At 36.1% G+C, this 26,904-nt stretch overlaps 1 protein-coding gene across 6 annotated transcripts in view; it reads left to right on the forward strand.

Moving 5' to 3' along the window:
- Positions 1-26,904, forward strand: part of lef1 (lymphoid enhancer-binding factor 1) — an 89,363-nt gene that overhangs the window by 56,280 nt on the left and 6,179 nt on the right. The window contains exons 5-11 of one of the 6 annotated variants that reach the window (XM_068222904.2): positions 7,192-7,285; positions 7,499-7,612; positions 9,785-9,947; positions 10,525-10,632; positions 15,034-15,082; positions 15,599-15,633; positions 16,051-16,091. In XM_068222904.2, coding sequence (XP_068079005.1) covers positions 7,192-7,285; positions 7,499-7,612; positions 9,785-9,947; positions 10,525-10,632; positions 15,034-15,082; positions 15,599-15,633; positions 16,051-16,068 — 581 coding nt within the window. In that variant the 3' untranslated portion in view covers positions 16,069-16,091. 6 annotated transcript variants of the gene reach the window in all.

Raw genomic sequence — 26,904 nt, forward strand, 5'->3', positions numbered from 1 at the left:
TAAAGAAATCCCCACTGTGATGAGCGAAAGCGCTTACTGAACAGCACAGCATCGGTGACGTAAGCGTGCCTAGGCCTGAATGTAATGTGAGTGCGGGCCGTCAGGGGAGACGGAAGGGGCGACAAGCGTGCTTTGACCCGGTTCAAGGCAACTGTACATAGTGTGAGCACGCCCTAAGCATAAACCTCTCTTCTCATTGGACTTAGTTATTTGTACTGGGAAAAAGTACTGAAGATGATATTCATTTTAAAGGGATTTAAATTATAAAGGAACTAAGCTGAAAAGAAAATGAATAAATAAATAAAAATATTGGTCACACTTTACAATAAGGTTCATTAGTTAATGTTAATTAATGTGTTTACTAACATGACTAAACAATGAACATTACATTTACTACAGTATTTATTCATGTTAGTAAACTTTAGTTAATGAAAATACAGTTGTTTATTGTTAGTTCATGTTAACTCACAGTGCATTAACTAATGTTTACAAGCACGGACTTGGATGCTAATAATGCATTAGTAAATGTTTAATTATGATTAATAAATGCTGTACAAGTGTTGTTCATGATTAGTTCATGTTAGTTAATGCATTAACTAATGAACCTTATTGTAAAGTGTTACCAAAATGTATACACGTATACAATTATTATTTTTTTCAACATTTGATTGAATGCAGCTTGGTTAATATTACGATTAAGCATTAATGTGAAGTTGATTAAACTAATTTCGAGAGGAGCACATGCATATGATTGACCGCACTACCTAATGGGTGATTCACCAATCGGATGATCCTTAACTCATTATAAATAACCAGAATACCTTGTCTCAGTCATCTTCGGTTTGAAGAATCCCCTCATTTACACATTCTCCTCATGTTCGCGTAAACTTCCCATGGGTTCTCCAGTTTCATCACACAGTCCAAAAACTTGCGACATAGGTGAATTGACCAAACCAAATTAGCACCACAGATGAGCTCTTAATCAGCAGTATATCTCTCTGTAGCAATCCCTAATTTGTCATTAGCCATAAATAGCAGGGGAGTTCTCGAGATCTACCTGAGCTCAAACTCCCCTCTCACCCTGCAAACAGGAGGGAGCCCCAGGCTCAGTTAAGTGTGGGACAGCATGCCAAACAAGCTTTATAATCAACCATCAGCTAAGTGTGAACTCTTGAAACTGTTAAATGAAGGTTTTTATTAACATCAATTGATCCATGAAGATTTCTTTAAAATCTTTTAATTGTTTAAAATTTATATTTGCTTTGTAGCTTCAAATCCATATTTTCAGGACTGGATGATGACACAGTATCTGTATATATTGATGTACACCTTTTTTGTTAATGATACACAAACATATTCATTAAAGTGTAAACAGACATGAAGTTGGGTTGCATGAACAACCCTCAAGCGTCAACAAACATGCTACGACTGACAAGCCATTAACAAGTTGCGTCATGGTCCTGTGACATCAGAACTCATGAACACTCGAGATGTTTTCAGTGAGTTTCTCACCATATAAGGACACAAACACATAAACCTCATGTCTAGAGCTGATTGGACAGTCACTTAACAACTATTTTACTAGTTTATCTTAGAAAAACTATGATCATATATGATGTACTCGCGGAACCCCAACTGTCTATTATTTCATTCTTTTTTTTACTTTAATATCCCTGGACTAAATTGTGACTATACTACTTTTAAACTATTACTATTTAGTATTATGACTATTACATTTTAAACTAAAAAAAACTTCACCAAAAACAATAATATATCAATAGTAATGATAGTTAAAACTTTGTTATTAGTGTTTTCGATTACTTGCAATGAGTCTGTTACAGCGCTGTGAAGGAGTTTTGTGCCATTCATCTTTTTCAAAAAGGTTGAAATTCAGCCACATTGGAGGCGTTTTGAACATGAACCGCCTGTTCAAGGTCATGCCACAGCATTTCAAATATAGGTCAGAGCTTTGACTAGGCATTTTAACATGTTTTACCAACACTTTAAGTGTCTTGATCTTAATTAATTGGGTATGCTTTTTGGTTACTAAAATCGTGTATATAAATCTACTTGATGTCAGATGATGTCACATCACCATTTCCTGCTCCAACTGCTTTTCAAAAATGGTTGTAATTCAGCCACATTGGAAAATTTTGAACATAAACTGTTTTTTTAGGGTCATGCCGCAGCATCTTAATTAGATTCAGGTCAGGGCTTTGATTAGGCCACTCCAAATACTTCATTATGTTTTTCTAACAATCACATAACAACCACCCAGAATATCCTTGCAAGTTGCAACTGCATAGCAACACTCTTGCAGTTCTTCTGAGTTGTAATATTAATAAGGATTAACATTATTTTAAGAAAATACAAAAAAAAAAAAAAAAAAACACAGCATCTCGACTGGATTCAGGTCAGGGCTTTGAGTAGGCCACTCCAATGATAATAACCAAAATTAATATATTTTGAGAAAATAGAAAAAAACCCTCCATTGGGTTCTTGAATATATTTTTGTCACAATTTAATTTGGTTTAACAATGGTAAGTTTTTTTTTTTAATCTGAATTAATTGGCTATGCTTTTTGGTTACTAAAATACATAAATGTACTTTGTGTCTGATAATGTCACGTCTAAATTTTCTGCTCCAAATGCTTTTCAAAAATGGTTGTAATTCAGTCACATTGGAGGCTTTTGGAACATGAACCTCCTTTTTAAGGTCATGCCACAGCATCTCAATTGGATTCAGGTCAGGGCTTTGACTAGGCCACTCCAATAATATTAACAGAAATTAACATATTTTGAGAAAATACTAAAAAAAATTAAAAAATAAACTCCTATATGCGTTCCTATATATATTATATATATTTAGTTTAAACTTTGTTTCTTGATCTTAATTAATTTGGTATGCTTTTTGGATACTAAAATCGTATATATATACAAATGTACCTGATGTTTGATAATGTCACATCACCATTTCCTACTCCAAAATGCTTTATCAATCCATATGGGGCGGCTCAACAAATGCTAAATAAAAAATAAAGTAATATTTTTGAAAATAATGTTTGTAATGTTTATATTGTCTAATATCTGATGTAATTTTTTTTATATATATCACTAAAATATTAGTGTTTGGGATGCAGCAGGTCCAGAGACTGTAGTAAAGATCTGATTTTGGAAAATATTTGCTTTAATGTGTGATTTGGCTAAACAATGCTCATAAACCACAATCTCAATTCAAAAAAGTAGAAACTTAGTCATAGAAAAGGCAAAGAAACATCAAGGTTAACTAGTGGATGGAATACAGAAACATTTAATTTAGAAAAATGAATAAACAAGTTCTGCAGAAGAAAGGCATGCAGGTTTGGAATAAAAGGAGTTTTAATTTTTGAGTGAACTAACCCTTTAAATGTGTTTCAGTGATGTAATGTAATTTCCTGGTGTATATAAGTGTTCTCCATTATCCCTGATCCAAAAATATGTTAGCTACACACTTACACTTTAAAAAGCTAACAGTCCATTCCCACCAGAATCTAATTTCCCTCAAGTCGTTCAAAGAAGGTGGGGTTAAAGTTTAAAAGGGGTGGAGAGATTTTTGGCAGACGCCGTCGCACGCGAACTCAACTCAATATGTGCTCTTTCCGGTGAACACTCACCTCTGTGGCAGCCGGGATGTGATGGAGAGATATAAATAGCCCGAATGGGGCCGCACGCCACTAGCAGATTGGCCAATGATCCAAAACTGCCTCTGTTTACATACACAAAAATCAAGTCACTTATTCATCAAACTTAATGGGCTGAAGGCAAAAATACACTGACATTAGGCTTTCTTAGAATTCAGATGTAGTGAAGTCAAAGGTGCGCTATTGTACTGATTTATTTTGAATAAATATTAGTGATGCATCATGATAATTGCACATTTTTACCATGGTTTACAGAAAGACCAAAGTCATTCAGTGTAACAGCATTTCTGTTTATCAAGGAAAATCTATTCTTTAAACCCTTACATTTCACTCCTTTTAAATAGTTTTAAATTAGTTTTTAAGTTGTAAATTATTTAAAATGTTGACTAAATTAAATGAATTATTACTTACATGTGATTTATCTATATACGTATACAGTGGTGTGAAAAAGTGTTTGCCCCTTTACTGATTGTTTTTTTTTTTTTTTTTTTTTTTGCATGTTTGTCACACTTTAATGTTTCAGATTATCACACAAATTTAAAAATTAGGCAAAGGTAACACAAGTAAACTCTTCCAGTTTTTAAATGACTGTTTATATTATTAAGGAAAAACAAATACAAAGCGGTGCAGTGGGTAGCACGTTCGCCTAGCAGTAAGAAGGTCGCTGGGTTGCTGGTTCGAATCTCGGCTCAGTTGGCGTTTCTGTGTGGAGTTTGCATGTTGTTCGCACTCCGGGTGCTCCGGTTTCCCCCACAGTCCAAAGACATGCAGTACAGGTCAATTGGAAAGGCTAAATTGTCCATAGTGTGTGTGTGTGTGTGTGTGTGTGTGTGTGTGAATGAGTCTGTGTGGATGTTTCCCAGAGATGGGTTGCGGCTGGAAAGGAATCCGCTGCATAAAAAACTTGCTGGATTAGTTGGTGGTTCATTCCGCTGTGGCGACCTCGGATTAATAAAGGGACTAAGCCGACAAGAAAATGACTGAATGAATGAAACAAATACAAAAATACATAGCTTTATGGGGGCAAACACTTTTTCACACAGGGGCTAACAACTGGTTGGTCCACCCTCAGCAGCAACCACTGTGATCAAGCGTTTTCGATAACTTGCAAAGAGTCTGTTACAGCGCTGTGGAGGAATTTTGGCCCACTCATGTTTTTAAAATGGTTGTAATTCAGCCTTATTTTGGGCATGAATGGCCGTTTCCAGAACATTGTGGCCAGGATTCCAACCAGAACCAGAAAATCAGAGCACATCACACCTGTCCTCAGGTTTTAACACTGGCTCCCAGTTACATTCAAAATAGATAATATTATTACTGGTTTATAAGTCACTAAACGGCCTAGGATCTCAATACATTACAGATATGCTCACTGAATACAAACCCAACAGATCACTCAGATCTTTAGGATCATATAAACTAGAAATTCCTGGAGTTCATTCAAAGCAGGGTGAATTTGCTTTCAGCTATTACGCCTCCCACTGATTGAATCGGCTTCCAGAAATGATCAGATGTGCTCCGACATTAGGTACACTTAAATCAAGTCTGAAAAGGCATCTGTTTAGCTGTGCCTTTACTAAATGAGCACTGTGCCACATCTGACAGATCACACTATTATGTCTTTCTCTCTTTTCTTTTTCATTCTTTTATAACCGCTTTAACACAATTTGATCTGTTTTCATCACTGCTATTTGTTTTTATTTTCTCATACACTTGTCTCTTTTATTCTTGTTTATGTAAAGCACTTTGAATTGCCACTGTGTATGAAAACTGCTCTATAAATAAACTTGACTTGCCTAGCCTTGTCAAGGTCATGCACAGCATCTCAATTGCATTCAGGTCAGGGCTTTGGCTAGGCCACTCCAAAGTCTTCATTATGTTTTTCTTGAAATCACAATACAGAATACCATGGCAAGTTGTAACTGCATAGCAACACTCTTGCTTATAAAGCTTGTTCGGCATGCTGTCCCGGGAGAGAGCCCTGAGCTCATAAGATCCTCGAGCCGAGGGCTCCCTCCCATTTGCAAGGCGAGAGGGGTGTTTGAGCTCAGGTAGATCTTGAGATGAACTCCCCTGCTGTAGTAGCTAATGAACAGATAGTGATTGTTCTTAAGAGATAGCTACTCTTTACATAGAAACATCGGATGGATTGGTAAGGACCATGCCCAGATTGGCTAATCGGGAGGACCGGGAGAATTCCCGTTGGGCCGGTCCATTTTTTGGCCGCTAGGGCCAGTGTCCCTAGCTCCAGAATCTGTTGCTCTCAGCAGTCACACTTTTTAAATGAATTTATTTATTTACTTGACCACAGTGTTCTTATTCATTATTTTACCGCATTATTTTGCTATTTTTATATATAGCCAACCTGCAGGTTAATGATGATATAAATCAGATGAGCCACCTTTCAATATACAGCTGTTGTGGTCCAGTGGTTAGCACATTAGATTACGACGCCACCGACCCGGGTTTGATCCTCATCTGAATATATAATTTTTTTTAATTTTTAATGTTAAGACATATAATACTGTTAGGGTTGTTGAACATTTGAAGTTCTAGAGCTGCTGTTTTCTCAAAGACAGACGTGATAGTGTAATTAGAAACTGAATTGGAAATGACCTTATTTTAATAAAACTTAGTCAGTCGTGAACTGAGGTGGACCGGTCTGAGGCTCGAAACTCCAGGGCTGAAAAGGAGTCCCACTCCGGCCCTGGTAAGGACTAGAACCAGTGACGTTCTTGCTGTGAGGCAACAGTGCTAAACACTGGGCCACCATGTGGGAAAGGAGGAGGAGTAGAGGTTGAAGGGGGGATTCTTCAAAACGAATATGGCTGTCATATGGAACTTAGGGTATTTATAGTGGCTTAGGAATCGTCTGATTGGTGAATCATAAGTTGAATAATGCAGGACCAGCCGCAAGCAATCATAAGCACGTGATCCTCTCGAAATTATTTTATAAATAAGCTTCACAAAAACAAAAAAGTTTTAGTATTTTACAGTCTGCATATTTTGCTTACCATGTAAAACAATAGAGTGAGAGAGAAATGATGATTTGGAGATGCGGGCTTGTTTTTTATTTAAACCTTCTGTTCTTGCTGTGTGTGTGTACACATCCCCAAGGCTTTGTTGTCATCCTTAGACGCCCCTTTGACAGTTTAATTTAGCCCTAGGGCCTTTATTCACGTTTAAGTCTTCATACACAAACACAGTCTTGACCTTGGTGTGAATGTGAGTTCCCGTGCATGTGTGTGTGTGTGTTTGGGGTGAAGTTGAGAAGCTTAGTACTGCAGGCCAACTGACATCCATAAGCAGCATGAATCATATCAGCGGGGCTTATTAGAACAGCGCAAGAGCATTCCTAATTATCCCATGATCCGCTTATGCACCGCACCGGACCGCAGGGCCCGACTGTGCAGCACACATTGATGCCACACTGCTGTTCTCCAGATGTGTCTGTCTCACACTAACACACGCCACTGTCGCTTTTATAATACTCTGCTTCTTCGATCCTGAAGCAGGTATGCCCAGGCATCATCCTGGACCAGACATTCCCAATTTCTATCCCCTTTCCCCGGGGGGAGTTGGACAGATGACCCCTCCTCTGGGTTGGTAAGTGCACTTATATATAATGTATATGTATGTGTATATATGTGTGTGTATTATTTTAACATGGATCATCAATAGATTACGATTAGCTATTAATTGTTCATGACACATCCATTCATTTTTCTTTATTTTCTTGTAGCATGAATCTTCAAAAGTTTCAAGTTTACTCGTGGTGAATGGCACATTTAACCCACACAAATGACTTCCCACTTTCAGGTTCTCACATCACATGGTACCAGGCCCTCCTGGACCCCACGCCACAGGAATCCCCCATCCAGCCATTGTCAACCCACAGGTGAAACAGGAGCACGACACAGACCTGATGCACATGTAAGTGTTTCATCCAGGCAGTTGGAAGACTTCTAAAATGCAACCGACATGCCTATATTCCATTTTAGCACATATATTTGACATAGGACTTTCACTTCGACATCTTTCAGTCTTACTCTGCTTCATACTACCATCATAAGCGCCGATCAGCTGCTCATTTATGAACATTTCTGCAGAAGTCCCATAGGATGTAATGAAGACCACAACTTCCACGATTCCACCCTCAGTCATGACGTCATCAAATTAAACCTTTGTTTGTTGTGAATATACGCCATCTAGTGGTGAAAATTGCACATTGTGCCTTTAATAAAGCATCTAATAATGGCAATGTGGTTATATTTAAACACGATTCCACACTCAGTCATGACCTCATCAAAACACACCATTGTTTGTTATGAATAGGCACCCTCTAGTGGTGAAAATGACATTGTGCCTTTAATAAAGCATCTAATAATGATGATGTAGATATATTTAAACATGATTCCACACTCAGTTATGACATCATCAAAATACACCTTTGTTTGTAGTGAAAATGCGCCATCTAGTGGTGAAAATGGCATACTGTGTCTTTAATAAAGCATATAATAATGGTGATATACATAGAATTCTAACATGATTCCACACTCGGTCACAATGTCATCAAAATACACCTTTGTTTGTTGTGAATACACGCCCTCTAGTGGTGAAAATGACAATGTACCTTTAATAAAGCATCTAACAATAGTGATGTAGATATATCTAAACATAATTCCACAGTCACTATGTCATCAAAATACTCCTTTGTTTATTGTAAATGGACACCCTCTAGTGGTGTAAATGACAATGTGCCTTTAATAAAACATCTAATAATGGCAATGTGGATATATTTATTCATGATTTCACACTCAGTCATGACGTCATCAAAATATACCCTTGTTGTGGATATACGCCTTCTAGTGGTTAAAATTACATATTATGCATTTGAGATTAAGATTATATCATCTAATAATGATGATGTGGATATATTTAAACATGATTCTACCCTCGTTCACTTTGTCTTCAAAATATACCTTTGTTTGTTGTGAATATGCACCCTCTAGTGGTGAAAATGACATATTGTGCCTGTAATAACGATCTAATAATTGTGATGTGGTTATGTTTAAACATGATTCCACACTCAGTCACGACATCTTCAAAATATACCTTTGTTTGTTGTGAATACGTGCCCTCTAGTGGTGAACATGACATATTGGGCCTTTAATAAAGCATTTAATATTGGTGATGTGGATATGTTTAAACACGATTCCACACTCAGTCATGACGTCATCATTATACACCTTTGTTTGTTGTGAATACCCGCCCTCTAGTGGTGAAAATGACATTGGGCCTTTAATAAAGAATCTAATATTGGTGATGTGGTTGTTTAAACATGATTCCACAGTTAGTCCCGACGTCTTCAAAATATACCTTTATTTTTTGTGAATAGGCCCCATCTAGTGGTGAAAATGACATTGGACCTTTAATAAAGCATCTAATATTGGTGATGTGGATATGCTTAAACACGATTCCACACTTAGTCACGACGTCATCATATTAGACCTTTGTTTGTTGTGAATATGCGCCCTCTAGTGGTGAAAATTACCAATTGTGCCTTTGATAAGATGTCTGATAATAGCGATGAGGGTCTATTCAAACAAGCTCTCTAATTCCCTAACATAATGTTGAAAAACCAGTCTAACCTTGCATAGACAGTTGGGGAACATCACATTTGACTTGATTTACAATACAAAAAAGCATCTAATACATAATCAATTCTTTAATGTTTTTAGTGCATCTGATTTCAGCTATAACTTGGAATCAGGTCACGAACGCGAGTGAAGTATCGAGTCTCATAGACTTGGTTGGAATATTTAGGTTTGGTTGCCATTACTGGTGAAGTAATCTCTTTGCATGAAAGCACCCAACTGGACATAATTAAAAGCCGCTGCTTGCTTTTTCGGCACTGGCTCCCAGATTGTTCTCTCATGCAGCTTTCTGATTGGTGGTTGGAATCAGACATTCGGCGCTCTCTCACACTCAGTGGCGTCGCTGTGGCAGCCGCTTTCGCACCACCCTCTGAGCATTTTTTTGTATTTCCATGTATCACTTAATAATTCCCATCCCCCCCTTTTTTTTAACTCTTTCCTTCTTCAGGAAACCTCAGCACGAGCAGAGAAAGGAGCAGGAGCCCAAAAGACCTCACATCAAGAAACCTCTAAACGCTTTCATGCTGTATATGAAAGAGATGCGCGCCAATGTGGTGGCCGAATGCACGCTGAAGGAGAGCGCCGCTATCAATCAGATCCTCGGCCGGAGGGTTCGTATCTTAAAAATCTTCCTTATACGAATGGAGTTAGCACTTTTATCCATCTCGGATTAACCAGTACATCAAGCTGATGAATCAGAAATCAGTCAGGTAGTGCATATAACAGATTGTATTCCTGTGTTTTGGAATTGGAAAAAGAGCCACCGTTAAACATATTTAATGCCTTAACCAAAGCCTCTGTGGCTAGCCACAGCAAAGGAGCGTTTTGCGGCGGTGTGGGGTAATTGCACCCTGACATGGTTTGAAGTAAAGCGCCGCTAAATTGGAACCAGTGTTTTGATATGAAATCAAAGTTTCGTGTTTTTTTTTCTTCCTCTTCTCTCATCGCTGCATATGTTAATCTCTTCATCATGTTCCATTCCACCCCCAGGCACACACACACACACATGTACACACACACACACACGCAACATTTGAAAGTTAACAAGGGTTTCTAGCCAAACTCCAGCACGTGTCTCTTTGGAAGAAACTTAAAAGTGCATGTCAGTAATTGACTACTTTTTTTTTCTTCCCCCCTCCTCTCTCTCTCTCTCTCTCTCTGTCTCTAATCTCCCTCTGCACCGAACAGTGGCATGCTTTATCTCGGGAAGAGCAAGCTAAGTATTACGAATTAGCCCGCAAGGAACGGCAGCTCCATATGCAGCTTTACCCAGGATGGTCTGCCAGAGACAATTATGTAAGTGTCCACACTCACACATGGCGGATGGGGAGAGTTGTGCTGTATGTTGAGAGCATATATACAGAAAAATATATAGATGCATGCTAGATGCACAAAGGACACGATACAAGACAATTTCAGATGATAATCTTACCTAAATAATTATTAAATAAGTTTGAGAAGTTGGTTTGCCTATCTGAAAAGTCTGAAGACTGCTAAGTTCAAGACTACCTAGGGGTTAAATTCACAGTATGTTAACGAAATAAGTTGAATATTTGCAAGACTAATATGCAAATAACAATATTTGTTCATACTGCAAAACATTTCAGTTTCATTAATCAAAAACATTTTTATTTTTACAAATTGCTCATCAAAATGTTCTTTTGCAAATTTGTTTGTATAAATGTAGATTTAAGCAATTAAAATTGCATTGAATGTTATTAGTTTGGTCTCACTTAATATTAACCTCCTAGGGCTTAGTGGCCACATGCGTGGACAGCACATTTCAGCTCTTAAGTGGCTATTTAAAATACTTTGGATTATATTTAGTTACAGACATACAGTGTCATCCATTTTTGCAGCATATTAAATCTCCCAAACACTGTTTTTAACTGGCCAAAATGGGAAGAAGTGTTGTTTTTACTCTCTTATAGTCAAAACATGTTAAAAAATATGTATGTGTTATTAATGTATTAAAAAAACAGTCAGGAAAAAGTGTTTTATGCAAATTCGGACCACGAATCCACATATATGCACATCATTTTTCTTCAAAAGTACATCAAATCAAAAGATGATACTTAGGTTTATTCTAATTCGGTTCCAATAAGCCCAAATAGCAAAGAGAAATAAAAAATGCATGTAAAAAAACACCTTGGGCCCTAAGAGGTTAAAGGGTTAAATGTATGGGTGAATTAACCCCTTGATTGGCTTTAATTACTATGTACTTGCCTTTTAAATTGATCATTAGGTATAGTGCACTTGTTATGTTTTTACATTGTACTTAATGTAATTAATTTCTGTAATTACATTTATAATTACACTGTTTACCCATCCCTTACAACTGAACCCACCCTTTAACCTTTCCATACCACCAAACCTGTCCTAACCCTACCCGTATCCCACCTCAAGAGAACCAGAAGTGTTGTGCAATTCATTATGAACACAATAAATAAGTTGTTCTTGTTTTTCAATGCATTTAGTAGTAAAGGCCACTTAATATAAAGCGGGAAACATGAACAAATATGTACGGCAAGACAAAATTTGTGAAGACATTGTTGTGTAAATTGCAAAACTAATTTTACAAACAAATCACACTCTTTTGCACAGCTTATGGTTCACAAATGAGAGAAAATACATCTTGTTTGGACATTAGGGTTTTGACTAGGGTTTAAAGAGTAACACCCAAATAGTTACATAGATCTATGAAATAGCAATATTGATGTGCCAATAGATGAACTATAAAATAAAAATGAGTCGCCAAACTTCAGTCACTAGCTGGATTTCTGTCACCATGTGTTAATGCACATTTTAACAATAGCATGAGAAGCAAGTAATAGAAATGGCAAATTTAGAATAAAAAGCTTTTATTTACAATCTTTTTGCACTCGTTTGAGGTGGTTTTGCACCATGCAATGAAAAGTTAATGCCGATATTGTGAGATGGAAACGCATTTGCTGAATAAGCTCATAAACAAACACGCGATCAATCACAGGTTACCAATACTACAGTCAGCTCTCTAACACCTTGATGGAAACACATATATGTTTATTAATAGCATATATATTTTTATTTTTATTAATATTTTATTAATTATATATATATATATATATATATATATATATATATATATATATATATATATATATATATATAAATTTATAAAGAATGTAAATCTGACTATTTTTAAAACTGCAGCTTCTTCTATGGTGTTTGGCTGTATGTCCACGTTTGCATCTTTTTTCACTTAAATTCCTGTAAAAATGATGATTTATTTTTAAAGGCGGATATGGTAAGACTTTTTCAGGCTTCTGATTATACGGTTAGGAGTATATCACCATCTGATGATCTTAAATGCTCTTAACGACACTTTATAAGGTGTTTTTGTCTTTTCATGTTTACGAAGATTTTATTTTTTCGCACATGTGGATGAGAGTTTTCCTTTTTTAAGACGGAGCAGAAACTGTTTATAAATACACTCACTGGCCACTTTATTAGGTACGCCTGTCTAACTGCTTGTTAGTGCAAAATCAGCCAATCACACGGCAGCAACTCAATACATTTAGGCATGCAGACATGGTCGAGAGGATCTCCTGTAGTTCAAACAGAACATCAGAATGGGGAAGAAAGGTGATTTAAGTGAATTTGAACGTGGAATGGTTGTTGGACGGGCTGGTCTGAGTATTTCAGAAACTGCTGATCTATTAGGATTTTCACACACAAACATCTCCAGGGTTTACAGAGAATGGCCTGAAAAAGAGAAAATATCCAGTAAGCGGCAGTTCTGTGGTCGTAAATTCCTTGTTGATTTCAGAGGAGAATGGCCAGACTGGTTCGAGCTAATAGAAAGGCAACAGTAAGCCACTCGTTACAATCGAGGTCTGCAGAAGCAGAAAAGGAAACTGAGGCTACAATTCTCACAGGCTCCCCAAAACTGGACAATTTTAGATTGAAAAACGTTGCCTGGTCTAATGAGTCTCGATTTTTGCTGCGACATTTGGGGACCAACCCGGTACTAGAAAGGTGTACCTAATACAGTAGCCAGTAAGTGTATATCCATGTGTGTGTGAACAGGGCCAAAATCCTCAGTATGAAAACACTATTGTTTGCTAGTTTTCTCCGTATTATTAACTTCACACTACTCCTTTAGCTTATACTAGCGTGGCAGCTATGAAGGCTGAATTCGCACTCGTAATATATGGTGGTGGGATGACAACTTTGGAAGTTTTAACAGGCATAAATCTCCCTCAATGTGAAGTGCCAGGATGTGATGCTAAAACTAAAACCTGGCTTTCACACTAATCACTAACTGGAAAGGCAACAGGGCTAAAAGGAAACACTTCAAAGACAGATGAACTTTCATCTCCACTTATATATTAGTGGTGGGAGCACACTTGTATTTAATAGTGCTAAGGATTCTGAGCGTATCCCTGCTCTGTCATTGACAGTTTCTACTGCTCTGGGCTTCTTGGTTCTGTCAGCGAGGGCTAGAATACACAGATTAGTGACTGAATAAGTGGATTATCAGACTTTACAGCAGGCAACCAAAGCGTGGCTCATATTGGACTGCAAAATGACAGTGCGGCGCTATCTATACCTATAGTCATCCTGCCAGGGGATTTTGGGTAAGCTACAAATCCTAAAGCAGTCCAGACTCCTCACTCGAGAGGAGTGTTTGTCGTGTCAATTGGAAGAAGGGCCTGATGTTTTATTCCTATTTAACTTTCTGATTGGTGATTAGAATATTCTATCTGAGAGAGTTAGGAAGGGGTATTGGAACCTTAAGTCTTTTGTTTTTTAATTTAATTTAACATTTTATTTTAATATTTTGTTTAATATTTATTTAATTTAATATTTTGTTTAATATTTAATTTGATTTAATTAGATATTTAATTTCATTTAATTAGATATTTAATTTGATATTATTTAATGTTTATTTTATTTTATTTATTATTTAATTTAATATTTAATTTAAATTATTTTATTTAATAGTTATTGTATTTATTATATATTTTAATATACTTTTATTTTATTTCACTTGTTTGATTTTATTTAAATGTTAATATATTTAAAAAAATTATTATACTTGCTTGATTATATTTAAATGTTTATATATTTTGATATTTTTTATTTAATGTTTATATATTTTAATGTTTTTTATTTTACTTGTTTGATTTCATTTAAATGTTTATATTTTAAATATATTTTAATTTAATTTACTTGCTTGATTATATTTAAATGTTTATATATTTTATTATATTTTTATTTTATGTTTATATATTTTAATATATTTTCTATTTTTTATTTTACTTGTTTGATTTTATTTAAATGTTTATAAAATTTTATTTATATTTTTTTAAATTAATTTTACTCGCTTGATTATATTTAAATGTTTATATATTTTAATAATTTTACTTGATTATATTTAAATATTAATATATTTTAACATATTTTTATTTTATGTTTATATATTTTCATATATTTTTTATTTTATTTATTTGTTTGATTTTATTGAAATGTTTTTATATTTTATTTGATTTCATTTAAATGTTTACAAAACTTAATTGACGTAATTTTGTTTTATTTTACTTAAACTTTTTGTATTTTGTTGTAACTTTAGTTTAGTGTTGAGTAATGTATTATTTATTTTATTTTAATAGTTTTTTAAAGACCCTCAATATTCATCATTTGTTTTTTTTATAGGGAAAGAAAAAAAAGCGGAAGAGGGAAAAGATCCAGGAACCTGCTTCAGGTGAGACTCAATAACCTTCTATCCATGCTGATATTTGTGCAGTTTTGTTAATACATGCTCTAAATAAGCTCCATGTCACTTACTTTGCAACTAATGTGGTTAATGATGGGGTTTCGCATCCTCAATATGCACTTTCAGCCAACTTCAATCACAAACTGATGAAGATGAACATTCATTTAAGACTTTGTTTGTTGCCTAAAAATTAAGTTCTGTACATACTTTTCATTTGCATATACATTATGAACAGAGCATCCCACCACTCCATCTTTCATCCTCTCACAATTCAGTCTTTAGGATTAGTCTGTTTAAAAATAAAAATAAAAGCCTCCACATGCTTCCTTCAGTGCTTTCTGCTCTTTTATAAACGCATTAGCAATGTATGCTTAACACTTCAATGTTTGTCTGGCACTAAATCTAGATGATATCATTAAAACTTGTGTATAATGTAAAAGTTAAAGTGATAGTTCACCCAAAAATGAGACATCATTTACCCTTGTGTTTTGTTTTTTGTTTTAGATGGAAATGGCTTTTTCTTTTATGGAACACAAAAGGTGAATGTTTGACGTCAAGTCACTTTTATTTGTACACCTCTTTATGCAATACAATGTTTCAAAGCACACTAACACCGGAAAATAACTGAATATGCAATGTCATGTTGATTCAGTTCAGTTCAATTACAAATCCCAATTTCGTCACTTAGTACTGTTGCTTGATGGATGAATTCTTGGATTAATATGGCACTAGCACTTTATAAGTCTCTGTAAATCTTTCATGTGACTAATTATGTTGCTTTCAAACTAATGATTCATCATTTCTGGGTGAACTGTTTCTTTAATAAATATGGCTATTATGCTGTGCAGACCAACCCTGTTTGTTGGCCATAATCTGACATAATAAGACCAGAGACGGACTTTATTTTGTTACTTGGAGGCACATCTTGACAATTAAAAAGCTACCATTTCCTGCAGGTACAGGCCAGAGAATGAAAACGGCGTACATCTGAACAATGGTAAGAGCCTCTTCCATACCTCTGGTCATAAACTGTCTTAAATTTCCTAAAGTGTTTTTTAGCGATCAGAAAAAACCTTGAGACTAATCCTAAAGGCCCACTTTGAGTTCACCAATCAACCATTCACAAGCTGATGTTTGTGTTGTGTATATGTGTGTGTGTGTGTGTGCTAATGTTAACCGGTTTCCTCTTCCGAACGAGCTGATGAATTGTTTTGACAAGCTATTTTTCTGTCCTAAGAAATCCATTACATCCCTTTTCCTGTGTGGCATTGGGTGGCGCGTCAGTATTTTCAGACTTTTATCAAGAGCATAACGCTTTGTTTTGAAAGATCACAGAAGTAATCTGGACCGAGTCTGCTCCAAACATCAAGTCCACACTACTATCAGGTTTCTTTTCCTCATTCATTTCTTCCATCTTTAATATTTTGGCATGCACCATCAACATGCGATCCTGTGGCTCGTGGCCATGTTGGCGCGTATTATTCAGCCTTTTGGAGAACATTTGGAAACCAGAATGGTATTGAAAGAGTCGACCCAGATGTAAGCTAACTTTTTTTTTTTTTAGCTTTCACCCATATGGCCCCCATGTGTTATCTAGCCAACCCTGTGAATGAATGAAGACTTTGCCAGCGTATTTGGCTCGTCTTGTGCGTATTCATTTTCTAGCACTCAAACTAGCAACTGGCCTAAAAGAAGTTCTCGAAACAAAGGAGATCATTTCTCTCAGGTGAAATTTCAGCATTAATTATTATAGCGCTAAAAAAACAAAACAAAAAAACCCCAGTAAAGTTAGTATAAGAACCCCCTGTTTATTTTCCCCCAAATCTTAATGTTTTTTTCAACAAATTTCTAATCATAATAGTTTTCATAACTCATTGCTAATAACTGATTTATTTTATCTTTGCCATGATGACTGTAAATAATATTTTAATTTAAAATACTAGTATTCATCTTAAAGTGGCTTAACCATGTTAATTAGGCAAAATATGGTAATTAGGCAAGTCATTGTTTAATGATGGTTTGTTCTGTAGACAATCACAATTAATATTGCTTAAGGGGGCTAATAAATCAGGGTATATTCTGTCCACTCCATATCTGTTTTAAAACTGAAAAGGAAAACTAAGAAAACAAAAATCTAAAAAAAAAAACAAAAAAAAAAAAACCAATGAAAAAACTGATTTTGTCTCGATTTTTATTTGCTGCTTTAGGGTAGGAAAAACAGATCAACGACTTTAAAATTCATTATACACATGTTGGTGCCAAAACACCCTTTTCCTCTGATTGGCCAACCAAATCTTTCCTCTGATTGGCCAACCAAATCTAAATAATGTCGCCCTCAAAATAATAGTCATATATATATATATATATATATATATATATATATATATATATATATATATATATATATATATATATATATATATATATATATAATTAATATAGGAGAATATAAAATAAAAACAAATGGTACCATTTGTTATAGCCCCAGGGTCCAATGTGTCCATACTGTGGTCCTGCTAACAACTATTAAAAAATTTATAGAATAAAAAAACACTGAGGCCCAATCCCAATTCTACGTCTTCTTCGTTTTGTGCGTTCACGTGAAGGGGTAGGGGTGTCCCAATTCTCTTTATCTTGAAAGCGTAGGGCTAAGGGGAAGGGCTAGACACCCTTTGAAACAGAGATTTTTCAGGACCACACTTGAAACCAAGGGGTAAAAAAATTTCCCAGAATACACCATCTACAACAGCTGTATACCTCCACCTGAAAGTAAGGAGATCCACAAACAAGCACGTTTTAATACATCTATAACCGCGTTCGTGTTTTACCGTCATGTTTTTAAAAAAAAGCTAAAATAAAAAACGCTAAATTTTGCGACCTATAATGCCTAATATTAACTGCCTTACAGCAGTCTTACAAAATTCTGTCACTCGATGACACTCGAATACCCCGTCAGAAAAGTCTAGCAGCTGGGAATGAGCTTTTTACAGTGTCTGCTATAATGCTAATGCTGTTTTTGGTGTGTTTACACAGATGAATATGGCCACTGTGTAAATGCACAGTACAGTTACAAGTTTATTGCCACATTAGATCATTATGATAACATAATATTTTTGCCTTCAGTGATTTTTGTGAAGATAAATACCAAAATATAACACAACTGGAATAACTACTGCAGGGGAAGGGGGAGGGGTACAAAAACAGAATTGGGATTAGGCCTCAGTAAACAATATTTATTATTATTATTAATATTATTATTATTATATAGGCCTTGCTCGGAAGCAATCATGCTTCCAGGGTCTGCTTGGAAATCTTTGCTCACCATCAGGTGCGCAGCAGCAAGACGTTTGGCAACAAACTGACCTTATTTAATGACAAATGTCTAATATTACTGCTAATTTACGTTTTTATTTTATTTATGCATACATAATGAATGTAAGCCTGCTAACTGATCAAACGATAGAATATGTTAACTTGGTTTATATATATATAATTAAATAATAATCGTTAAAAGCCTGGGTGCTGATTTGCAGAAGACTATTATTTTGAGGGCGACGTCACGAGTTCAGATTTAGTTGACCAATCAGAGGAAAAAGGGCATTTCAGCACCGCCTACATGTGTATAATGAATTTTAAAGTCATTTATCTGTTTTCCTACCCTAAACCAAAAAAAACAAAAATCCAGTCAAAATCATTCATTTTTGCTTTTTTGAGTGTGAAAAAACGAAAAACAAAAATTTTTTTGTTTTCTTAGTTTTTCTTTTTCCTTTAAAAATCAGATATGGAATGGACAGAAGATGCTCTGATTTTAATAATTTTTACCTTAAAATGCTTTTAAATAAATTAAAAACTGCTTTTTTTCTAGCTGAAATAAAACAAATAAGACATTCACCAGAAGAAAAAAAAATTATAGGAAATACTGTGAAAATTTCCTTGTTCTGTTAAACATCATTTGGGAAATATTAAAAAAATTAAAAAACAGGAAGGCTGATAATTTTTAACTTCAACTGTATCCTTTCTCCCCCACCATCATTTTATTTAGCCCCCCATATCCTGTTATTCTGCTTTTTTTTTTTTTTTTTTTTGCTGTAAAAGCTGCGCAGATGTGACAAATCTAGGCCTTCCCAAAAAACCTACAAGACAAAGGTTTTACGGTTGATCGGTTCAATACCCTGTGGCTCGCGAACACAAATTGGGACTGTTTTGCACTTTCTTCTTCTTTTTTTTCTCGTTCTGAGGGCTGCAATGGCTTTGAAAAGGCAGTTAAAAGGAGCTCTATCTGCAATCCAATAATTAGCAGTGCCAGGCGAACTGGGGATGATGGACGCCTGGGCTGATTCATATACATAAAACGGAGAATACTGCCTCTACTTCTCAATTTATGCAGATCTGACAGACTGAGAAACGATTCATTTGTCCGTTTTGTTATTGATTCACATTCTAATTGACATAAAATGAATTCGCTTTCAATGCTTTTAATTAGCGGTTTAATTTACTCAAACAAGAAAGATGTTTTTTTTTTTGTCTTGTAGATTATATTTTAACTAAAACTAAAACTGTGCTCCTTGGGGTTTTCATCTAAACGCAAATGAATGAAACAGTGAATAAAACATATCTCTAACTCGGTATTTACAACATTATTAACTTTAAAGGAACACTCCACCTTTAAAAAATAATTTTACAAGTTAAACGGGTGAAGTTACAAGGCTTATTTTACAAGTTAAACGGGTGAATTTTATCATTGCATTTTTATTATTCCATTCTGGTGATTTCCGGCTCTGGCAGGAGCCCTTTTAGCTTAGCTTAGCATAAAACATTGATTCGGATTAGACCATTAGCATCTAGCTCAAAAATGACCAAAGAGTTTAGAAGATTTTTCCAGTTTAAAGCTTAATATAGACCAGGGGTGGCTAACCCTGTTCCTGGAGAGCCACCTTCCTGCAGATTTCAGTTCCTACCCATATCAAACACACCTGAACCAATTAATTAGGGCCTGAACACCACATGATAATTACAGGCAGGTGTGTTTGATATGGGCTGCAACTGAAATCTGCAGGAAGGTGGCTCTCCAGGAACGGGGTTGGCCGCCCCTGCTGTAGACCATTTCAATGTGGTCATGTCATTGTCCCATGAACATTTCCTGCATGTTATCAAACTATTTTCATAACTGCAACCAGAGGCAATTCAATCGTTACTTAATGTTAAAACAGCTATCATAATAGTATTTATTATCATGCGGCTGTTTTTTGATTCTCTGAAGCTTTAAAACTTAAAAATGTGAAACAGGAAATACGTTGAGTGTTTTTGTTTACATCTCTCAAAATGGTGTATTGTGTGCAATGATGTGCATTTTCGAGAAATGATTCGGGACTATTTATTTTTAATCATTGCACCCACTGCACTTTGATTATTCTACCAGAATGAAAATATAGTTCCCAGCCATATGAGCCTTGAAAATATCAACGTTTCATTTTTTCCGTCAGTCTTAGCATGTGATGAACTACAGAACAGTCAAGCTTTAAATAGGAAAAACTCTTTGGTTATTTTCGAGTGAGATGCTAATGGTCTAATCTGATTGAATGCACGGTTATAATAGTTTTGGATTAGTTTAAGTTTTTATTTCGTTTTGACTTTTTGTTCTCAAATTCAGTCAGTTTTAACTAGTTTTTAGAGGCAGATTTTCTATTTTTTAGTATATTAGTTTCTATATTTTGAAATTGCTTGGTTTTAGTTTAGTTTTAATTAGTTTCAGTGTTAGTATAAATTAGAATATTTGTTAGGTGCAAGATCCAGAATATTCAGAATATTGTATTTTAACTGTTTTTCAATTCCAAGAGCGCAGAGAACGGACTTGCGTTCTTGCGAAGAGCGGTCTTGCCAGGTCACCTTGGAAGAACGAGCTCGGGAGACCACAAGAACAGAGAACCTGTCCTGTGAGAAATGAGATGCTGTGTTCTTCCTGATGGTCACATGACCATCACACATTTTTAATGGAAAATTATTTTTAACATTACAACATTTATACAATGATTTATTGTTTTTTCCTCTTTTCACAATATATACTCTGCATAAAGACTTTACAAATAGAAGTTGCACAATATAAATAAAACAGATTTTAATCTGAATTTCAGCAAATTAACAACCTTAATGTGTTTATGCCTTTATAATGATGTTCATGGTAATGTTTATAATCACCGTTTCATTTAGGGAAACTCCTGAGATAAATAAGTAATATCTGTGAACTTTAATAATAAACCTGTATTGAATGCTGCGCTTCCCACCTCCAGTCGCAATGACTTCTGGGACTTCTCAAATGAGTTTGGTGCTTATCTGCATCGAACTGCATCCTTGATATCAAGAACACATCCGGGAAGTTTCACGCATCCTCCGTTCTTGCGCTATTGAGTATTAGAAATAAACTTTGGCAGCTGATGATGATGACACATGAGAACATGAAGGCTGCTAAAGAACGCTTATTAAGAGACATATTGTTCCAACATATTGCCATATTGTTGAAACCTGTGTTCAGAGGACACATGAACACTACCATCTAGCCATCTTCAAATTCATATACATCAGCCTGCAAGATAGCAGGCCTTAGTACTATTCAATATTTGTGCAAGGCTGCTTCTGGGGTTTTGTGTATATTGCACTCAAAGAGTGTTTTTTTTTTTAAATGTGATGCTAGAAGAGTAATTTGAGGTTATTTCATGGGTGTTTCACCATTTTATTTTAGGTATGAAGGACAGGTCGGGTCTTTTTTTAGATGCCTTATAACACAAAAATGTACACTGGAATAATTTGAGCTTATAGAGTTTTCTCCCTCACACATCCCGCTTTTCCTGCTCGTACAAGCATTTCCACATCCTCCTCTTGCTCGACTGTGTCTGTTTCTCAGATTTAGCTGTGAGAGCTTTTGTCTGACTAACCCTTGTGATTTGCAGGCTTTGAGATTGTTATCTGAGCTGGGGCATACATGCCCGCCGGGCTGTTACTTTTTTGCCACTGTGCATTTTTTTTTTTTTCATTGGGAACGGGGAAAGCCATGTAACAATGGTGGTCTTTTAATGGAAGCTGGCTCTGAAGATGTAGTCTTAGTCATTCAAAGAAGCCAAGGTTGTGAGTCACAGCAGTCTGGCACATTTCAACATGCTGCTTTGTTGCCACCTGGACACTGACTCCATGTTATGCTGACTGTTCTGCAGCATTTACCTTTGATTTTTATAGCGACTTCATTCTTCGCCCAAGTTTTGATGATGTTGGCAGGCTTTTTTTTTTTGTAAACCAGGTTTACTGTACTGTTGGGAGTGGTCAGCCGAAGGTTTGAAAGCTTCCAGTGTTCTAGGGTTGACAATAGTGGGAATCCACTGGAGGTATGGGCCACTTTAAAGTTCACGGCCTGTCCTGTGAAGAAAGTGCTGCTGGACAGCTGTGCACGAATCAGGCCGTCTTTTTCCAGCTTTATGTCTGTGATGAGTGAGGCCAGAAGTCAGATGTCAGCCTTTGATGAAAAAGAACAAGAGGGAGAAACTAAAAGACCCTTGTGTGCTGATGGGGAGAGCCTAGTCTCTCTTCTTAATGTCCACAGTGCCTCAAGCCTATGCACGACAGAAGAACTGATACCCTTTGTGCCTAGAAATGCTTTCAATTTGGTGTAGGGTGGAACTACAGACCTTGGTTTGGTTTACCAGAAGCTTGTAACTTGACTTGGGAAGGTTCGGACCTGATATATGGGGGCTTTGAAATGTGTTCTCAGCAGTGGTGTAACAGATTACAAATACTCAAATGACTGTAATTGAGTAGTTTATCTCAGAAATTGTAAATTAATAAGTATTTTTTAAATTGTGTACTTTTACTTTACCTTGAGTACATTTTTAATGCTGTATCTGTACTTTTACTCTGCTACTTTCCTTCATCCTGCAGTCACTACTTTATTTCACTTGTCAACAGGGATTAGAAAATCAGCTACTGTAATTCCTGTCCAATCAAATAGCACAAAGACACTACCTCAAGACATGGCTGATTTATAATTGCAGCAAACTGTTTGGAAGAATTAAAAGTATCTAAGATGTTCAAAATCTTTACACACAATGACCCAGAGACCGTTCAGATGAATGTCACTGAGAGGATGATGGATGTCTAGCAGACGCAAGATGTCAACAAGACGTTAGATTGACGTTGTACCTCAATTTGCGTTTTGTTTGAAAATGAAAATTGGAAACTCAACGTCAGGCTGACGTCAATGTCCAACGTCCAACCTAAAATCAACCAAATATCAACGTCTAATGATGTTATAGTCTGCCCTTGTGTGGACGTTTCCAATATGACGTCTATCAGATGTTGGATTTTGGTTGCCATACCTGATAAATTAATATCAGTATTTGTCCTCAGTATGATCTAAAATGTTGGCTCGACGTTGGATTTTGGTCACTTTGGTCCAACACAATCTAAAATCAACCAAATATCAATGTAATTTGAAGCTGTTATTGGTAATTGAAATAAAGTTGTCCTTAGATGCTGGTTAGACATTGAATTTTGGTCACCTGACATCACAGCCTCAATCTAATCTAACATTTACATCTTATGACGTCTTGTGCCTGCTCGGCAATAACTAAATGCAGTACAGAATACTACGTTTACACACATCTACAAATTACATTTAAATGCTTAAGCTTTTTACAGCGTAATACTCGCTACTCATGAGTACTGTTAAAAAGGTCTATAAGTAATCTGAAAGTAATATTTACAACAGATATTTTTACTTGCATTACATTTTTAAGCAAGTAATGGTACTTTTACTTAAGTGTGATTTTTCAGTACTCTTTTCATCAATGGTTCTCAGTGTTGTGTAGAATTTTAAGAAGTCACTCCATTTCAGTTTGATTTGAAATTGCCGGACCACAATTCATTCAGTTATTCAATCAATTAACCGACTGAACAACCAACCCTTTTATTTAGCTTCATACATTGTATCATTCTCCTGTTTCCTCTATTCCTCTACCAATCTATCTATTTATTGTTTTGCCATTCCATCTTTCATTTGATTGGAATGATAGAATTATAATGCATTCTCGTTCCATTGATGGTTCTATCTGTCATTTACTCTATCGATGGCTCTGTTGTTTTAACCATCTATAATTCTACTGTTCTATCTATTGTTCCCTTTTATTTTGGCTCTATTCTAACATTAAGCATTGTCAATCATCCTTCATATCATTCCACCATTCTTTCTGTGGTTATATCAATCATTCTACTGGTCTTTCTACCATTCTGACTATCATTCCACCATTTCCTTGTGCTGTCTGATACTGGTAAAACATCACATGGCCAATCAGTGAAAACCAAATCAAAATATTGTATTGAATGTTTGATGTTGTATCATTCTACCATTCCATCTCTTCTTTGTGTATTCCAAGATTCTATCTATCATTCTGTTGCTCCATTGTTCGATCATGCTTTCTATTATATCATTCTATTCCTGTCTGACCTACAAACCATCCAACATGGAGATTTTTAATCTTCTAAACAAGAGTTTGTCTTGACAATTTATTCTAGTTTAAATAATCATAATTTCAGTTTGTTTGTATTGCTCCCCACACCAAAAAAAAAAAAAATTCTATGATGATTCCTTGGGTTTACTCATTTTTTTATGTTAAGTGGTTGTAAACAATTTATTTGGGCTGAATTTAAACAAATGAATTAAGTTGAACATTATTAAATTTAATTTGTTTGTTTAAATTCAACACAAATAAATTGTTTGCAACAGTTTTGCATGCAACACTTTTTTTCAGTGCAGTAAAGAAACTGCAAGTTTGATAGAGGAATTCAAATTCAGGAACTCAATAGGAAAGGTATTCGCAAATGAGTCCTGCTCCAACCCTTGAAAGAGTGCAAGTCACTTAAGATAAAGCGGTTAATATTACCGAGGGCAGCGGAAACCCAGAGGTTTCCTTCCATGTATCCCAGCCAAGATACTCAGCAGAGCTATAAAAAGAGTCTAGGAGATTTGCTTCTATGTAGGTGCAAGAAACAAACTCGAAGAAATCATTGAGCACATTGAAATGACCACCATCAGATCTTTTGGTCAGATCAATTGCTACATAGATCACATGTCCAGCACACGAAGCAGACAAAAATGGAGTATATGCACACAAACTTTTATTTTTCAGTCAGCTGAAGCACCTCTGGTGAACTTTCGCCCTGTTTAAAAAATGCCACATTTTAGGGTCTGATTTCTTTAAAAATCAGTGATCTTCACTGCCTGATTGATTTACGATATAAAGTGGGTGTCCGACCAGACAAGAAGCACTGCATTAAATTCCATTAAATTCCCTGCCATGTCTTTAAAACATGGAAATTTAGTTTACCCCAGTGTTTTAAATGGAGTGTCTGTGCTAGTCTGCCGCTACTGACATCTTAGTTTGCACTTGAACAACTAAACGAATGCTTAATTCTATTGAACTGATTGTAATTTAATTACATTACAACATCGATGCTGTAAAAGCAACCTTATAAAACTGAAAATAGTCAGATAAACCTGTAACCAGATGTTTATTGTTGGCTGAAAAACACTAGCCGTGCATTGGTAAAGTATGTGGCGTCTACTGCATTTCCTTTCCTCTCGTTCTTGCTCTTTCACGCCCCGGCCTCCGTCTGCACTTTGCTGGAGTTCCTCTCCTAGGGAGTAAATCTGGCTCCCATTGTGAAAGCAGGCGGAACCCCCGCTCTTCTTCCCCCGTTCCCCCCCCTCCCGCGGCTGACTGCGAGCGGTGGCGAGGCCTTTGAAGCAGCCGGGCGGTGGAGGGGAGCAGTCATTGTGCTGCTCTTTGATAGTGCCGCCCTGGCTTGCAGCTCAGGCTTTGCAGGAGCACGTCGTTCCTGGGCTCCCGTCCCGGCGCTCCTCAGATGTGGGCAGACCCTACTCGAGCCCTCGCCCTTCTCGTGTCCCCTACCCTCACCTGATGTTGTTTTGTTGAGGGTTTTATTGAGGCGAACATTCTTCCTTTTCACAGAGATCTCAGGATCAAGGGTTGGTTTGCTGTTCCATAGACGTAATTGTGTAGGAGTTTTTTAATGTTGCTGTCTCAGGGCCAAAGGAAGTGCTGACTGACCGAAGTGGTTTGTTTTAAATCAGATTTTTCATCCAGGTGCTGTTTTTATTACTCGGGTTGGGATTTTTTGAACCCTAGCAGATCATTGCTTATAGCGCCTGCTGAATTTTTATGGACTCCTTCAAGGACTCTGCCAAACCAGACATGAAGCCAAGTGCTACAACACAAGGTCACTGGTCCAAAGTCAGTTTGGTGTGAGAGTGGACATTTTCAGCTGACTAGGCTTAACACAAGCCAGACTTGAGCTCTTGGTCCACCCTCCCATCATTCATTATAAAGCTTTGAACCTCCTCCAGTGTCTGTAAAAACAGTTCCTTTACACTAGAATTGAGATTCCCTCACTGTATGTTTCCTTTGTTCCGACTGCTGGTACATCTTTAACATATTACTCCCAAAATATACTTGAATTTTTGTGCACATTTAAATAAATATTGGATTTGACTTATAAGTTTAGAGTCATCAAGTTTACAGTCACCACTTCTTAATACCTCTTAATGCCTCATTCACAGTATCAGGGACTTTGTAGTCGCTTTGGGTGGTGACCTGTTGCAAACGCAGGTCTGTGTAAATCTAAAGCACAGAAGAATACAAACAAGCTGTGAGAGGCTCATGTGACCTCTACACCGCACATATTGGCTGTCGCTCAAAAATGTCGCTCTTCATTTGTATAAAGTTAAAGGATTCTCAACTTTGTCAAGT

The sequence above is a fragment of the Danio rerio genome, chromosome 1, assembly GCF_049306965.1.
Source record: "Danio rerio strain Tuebingen ecotype United States chromosome 1, GRCz12tu, whole genome shotgun sequence".
Lineage (NCBI taxonomy): Eukaryota > Metazoa > Chordata > Actinopteri > Cypriniformes > Danionidae > Danio > Danio rerio.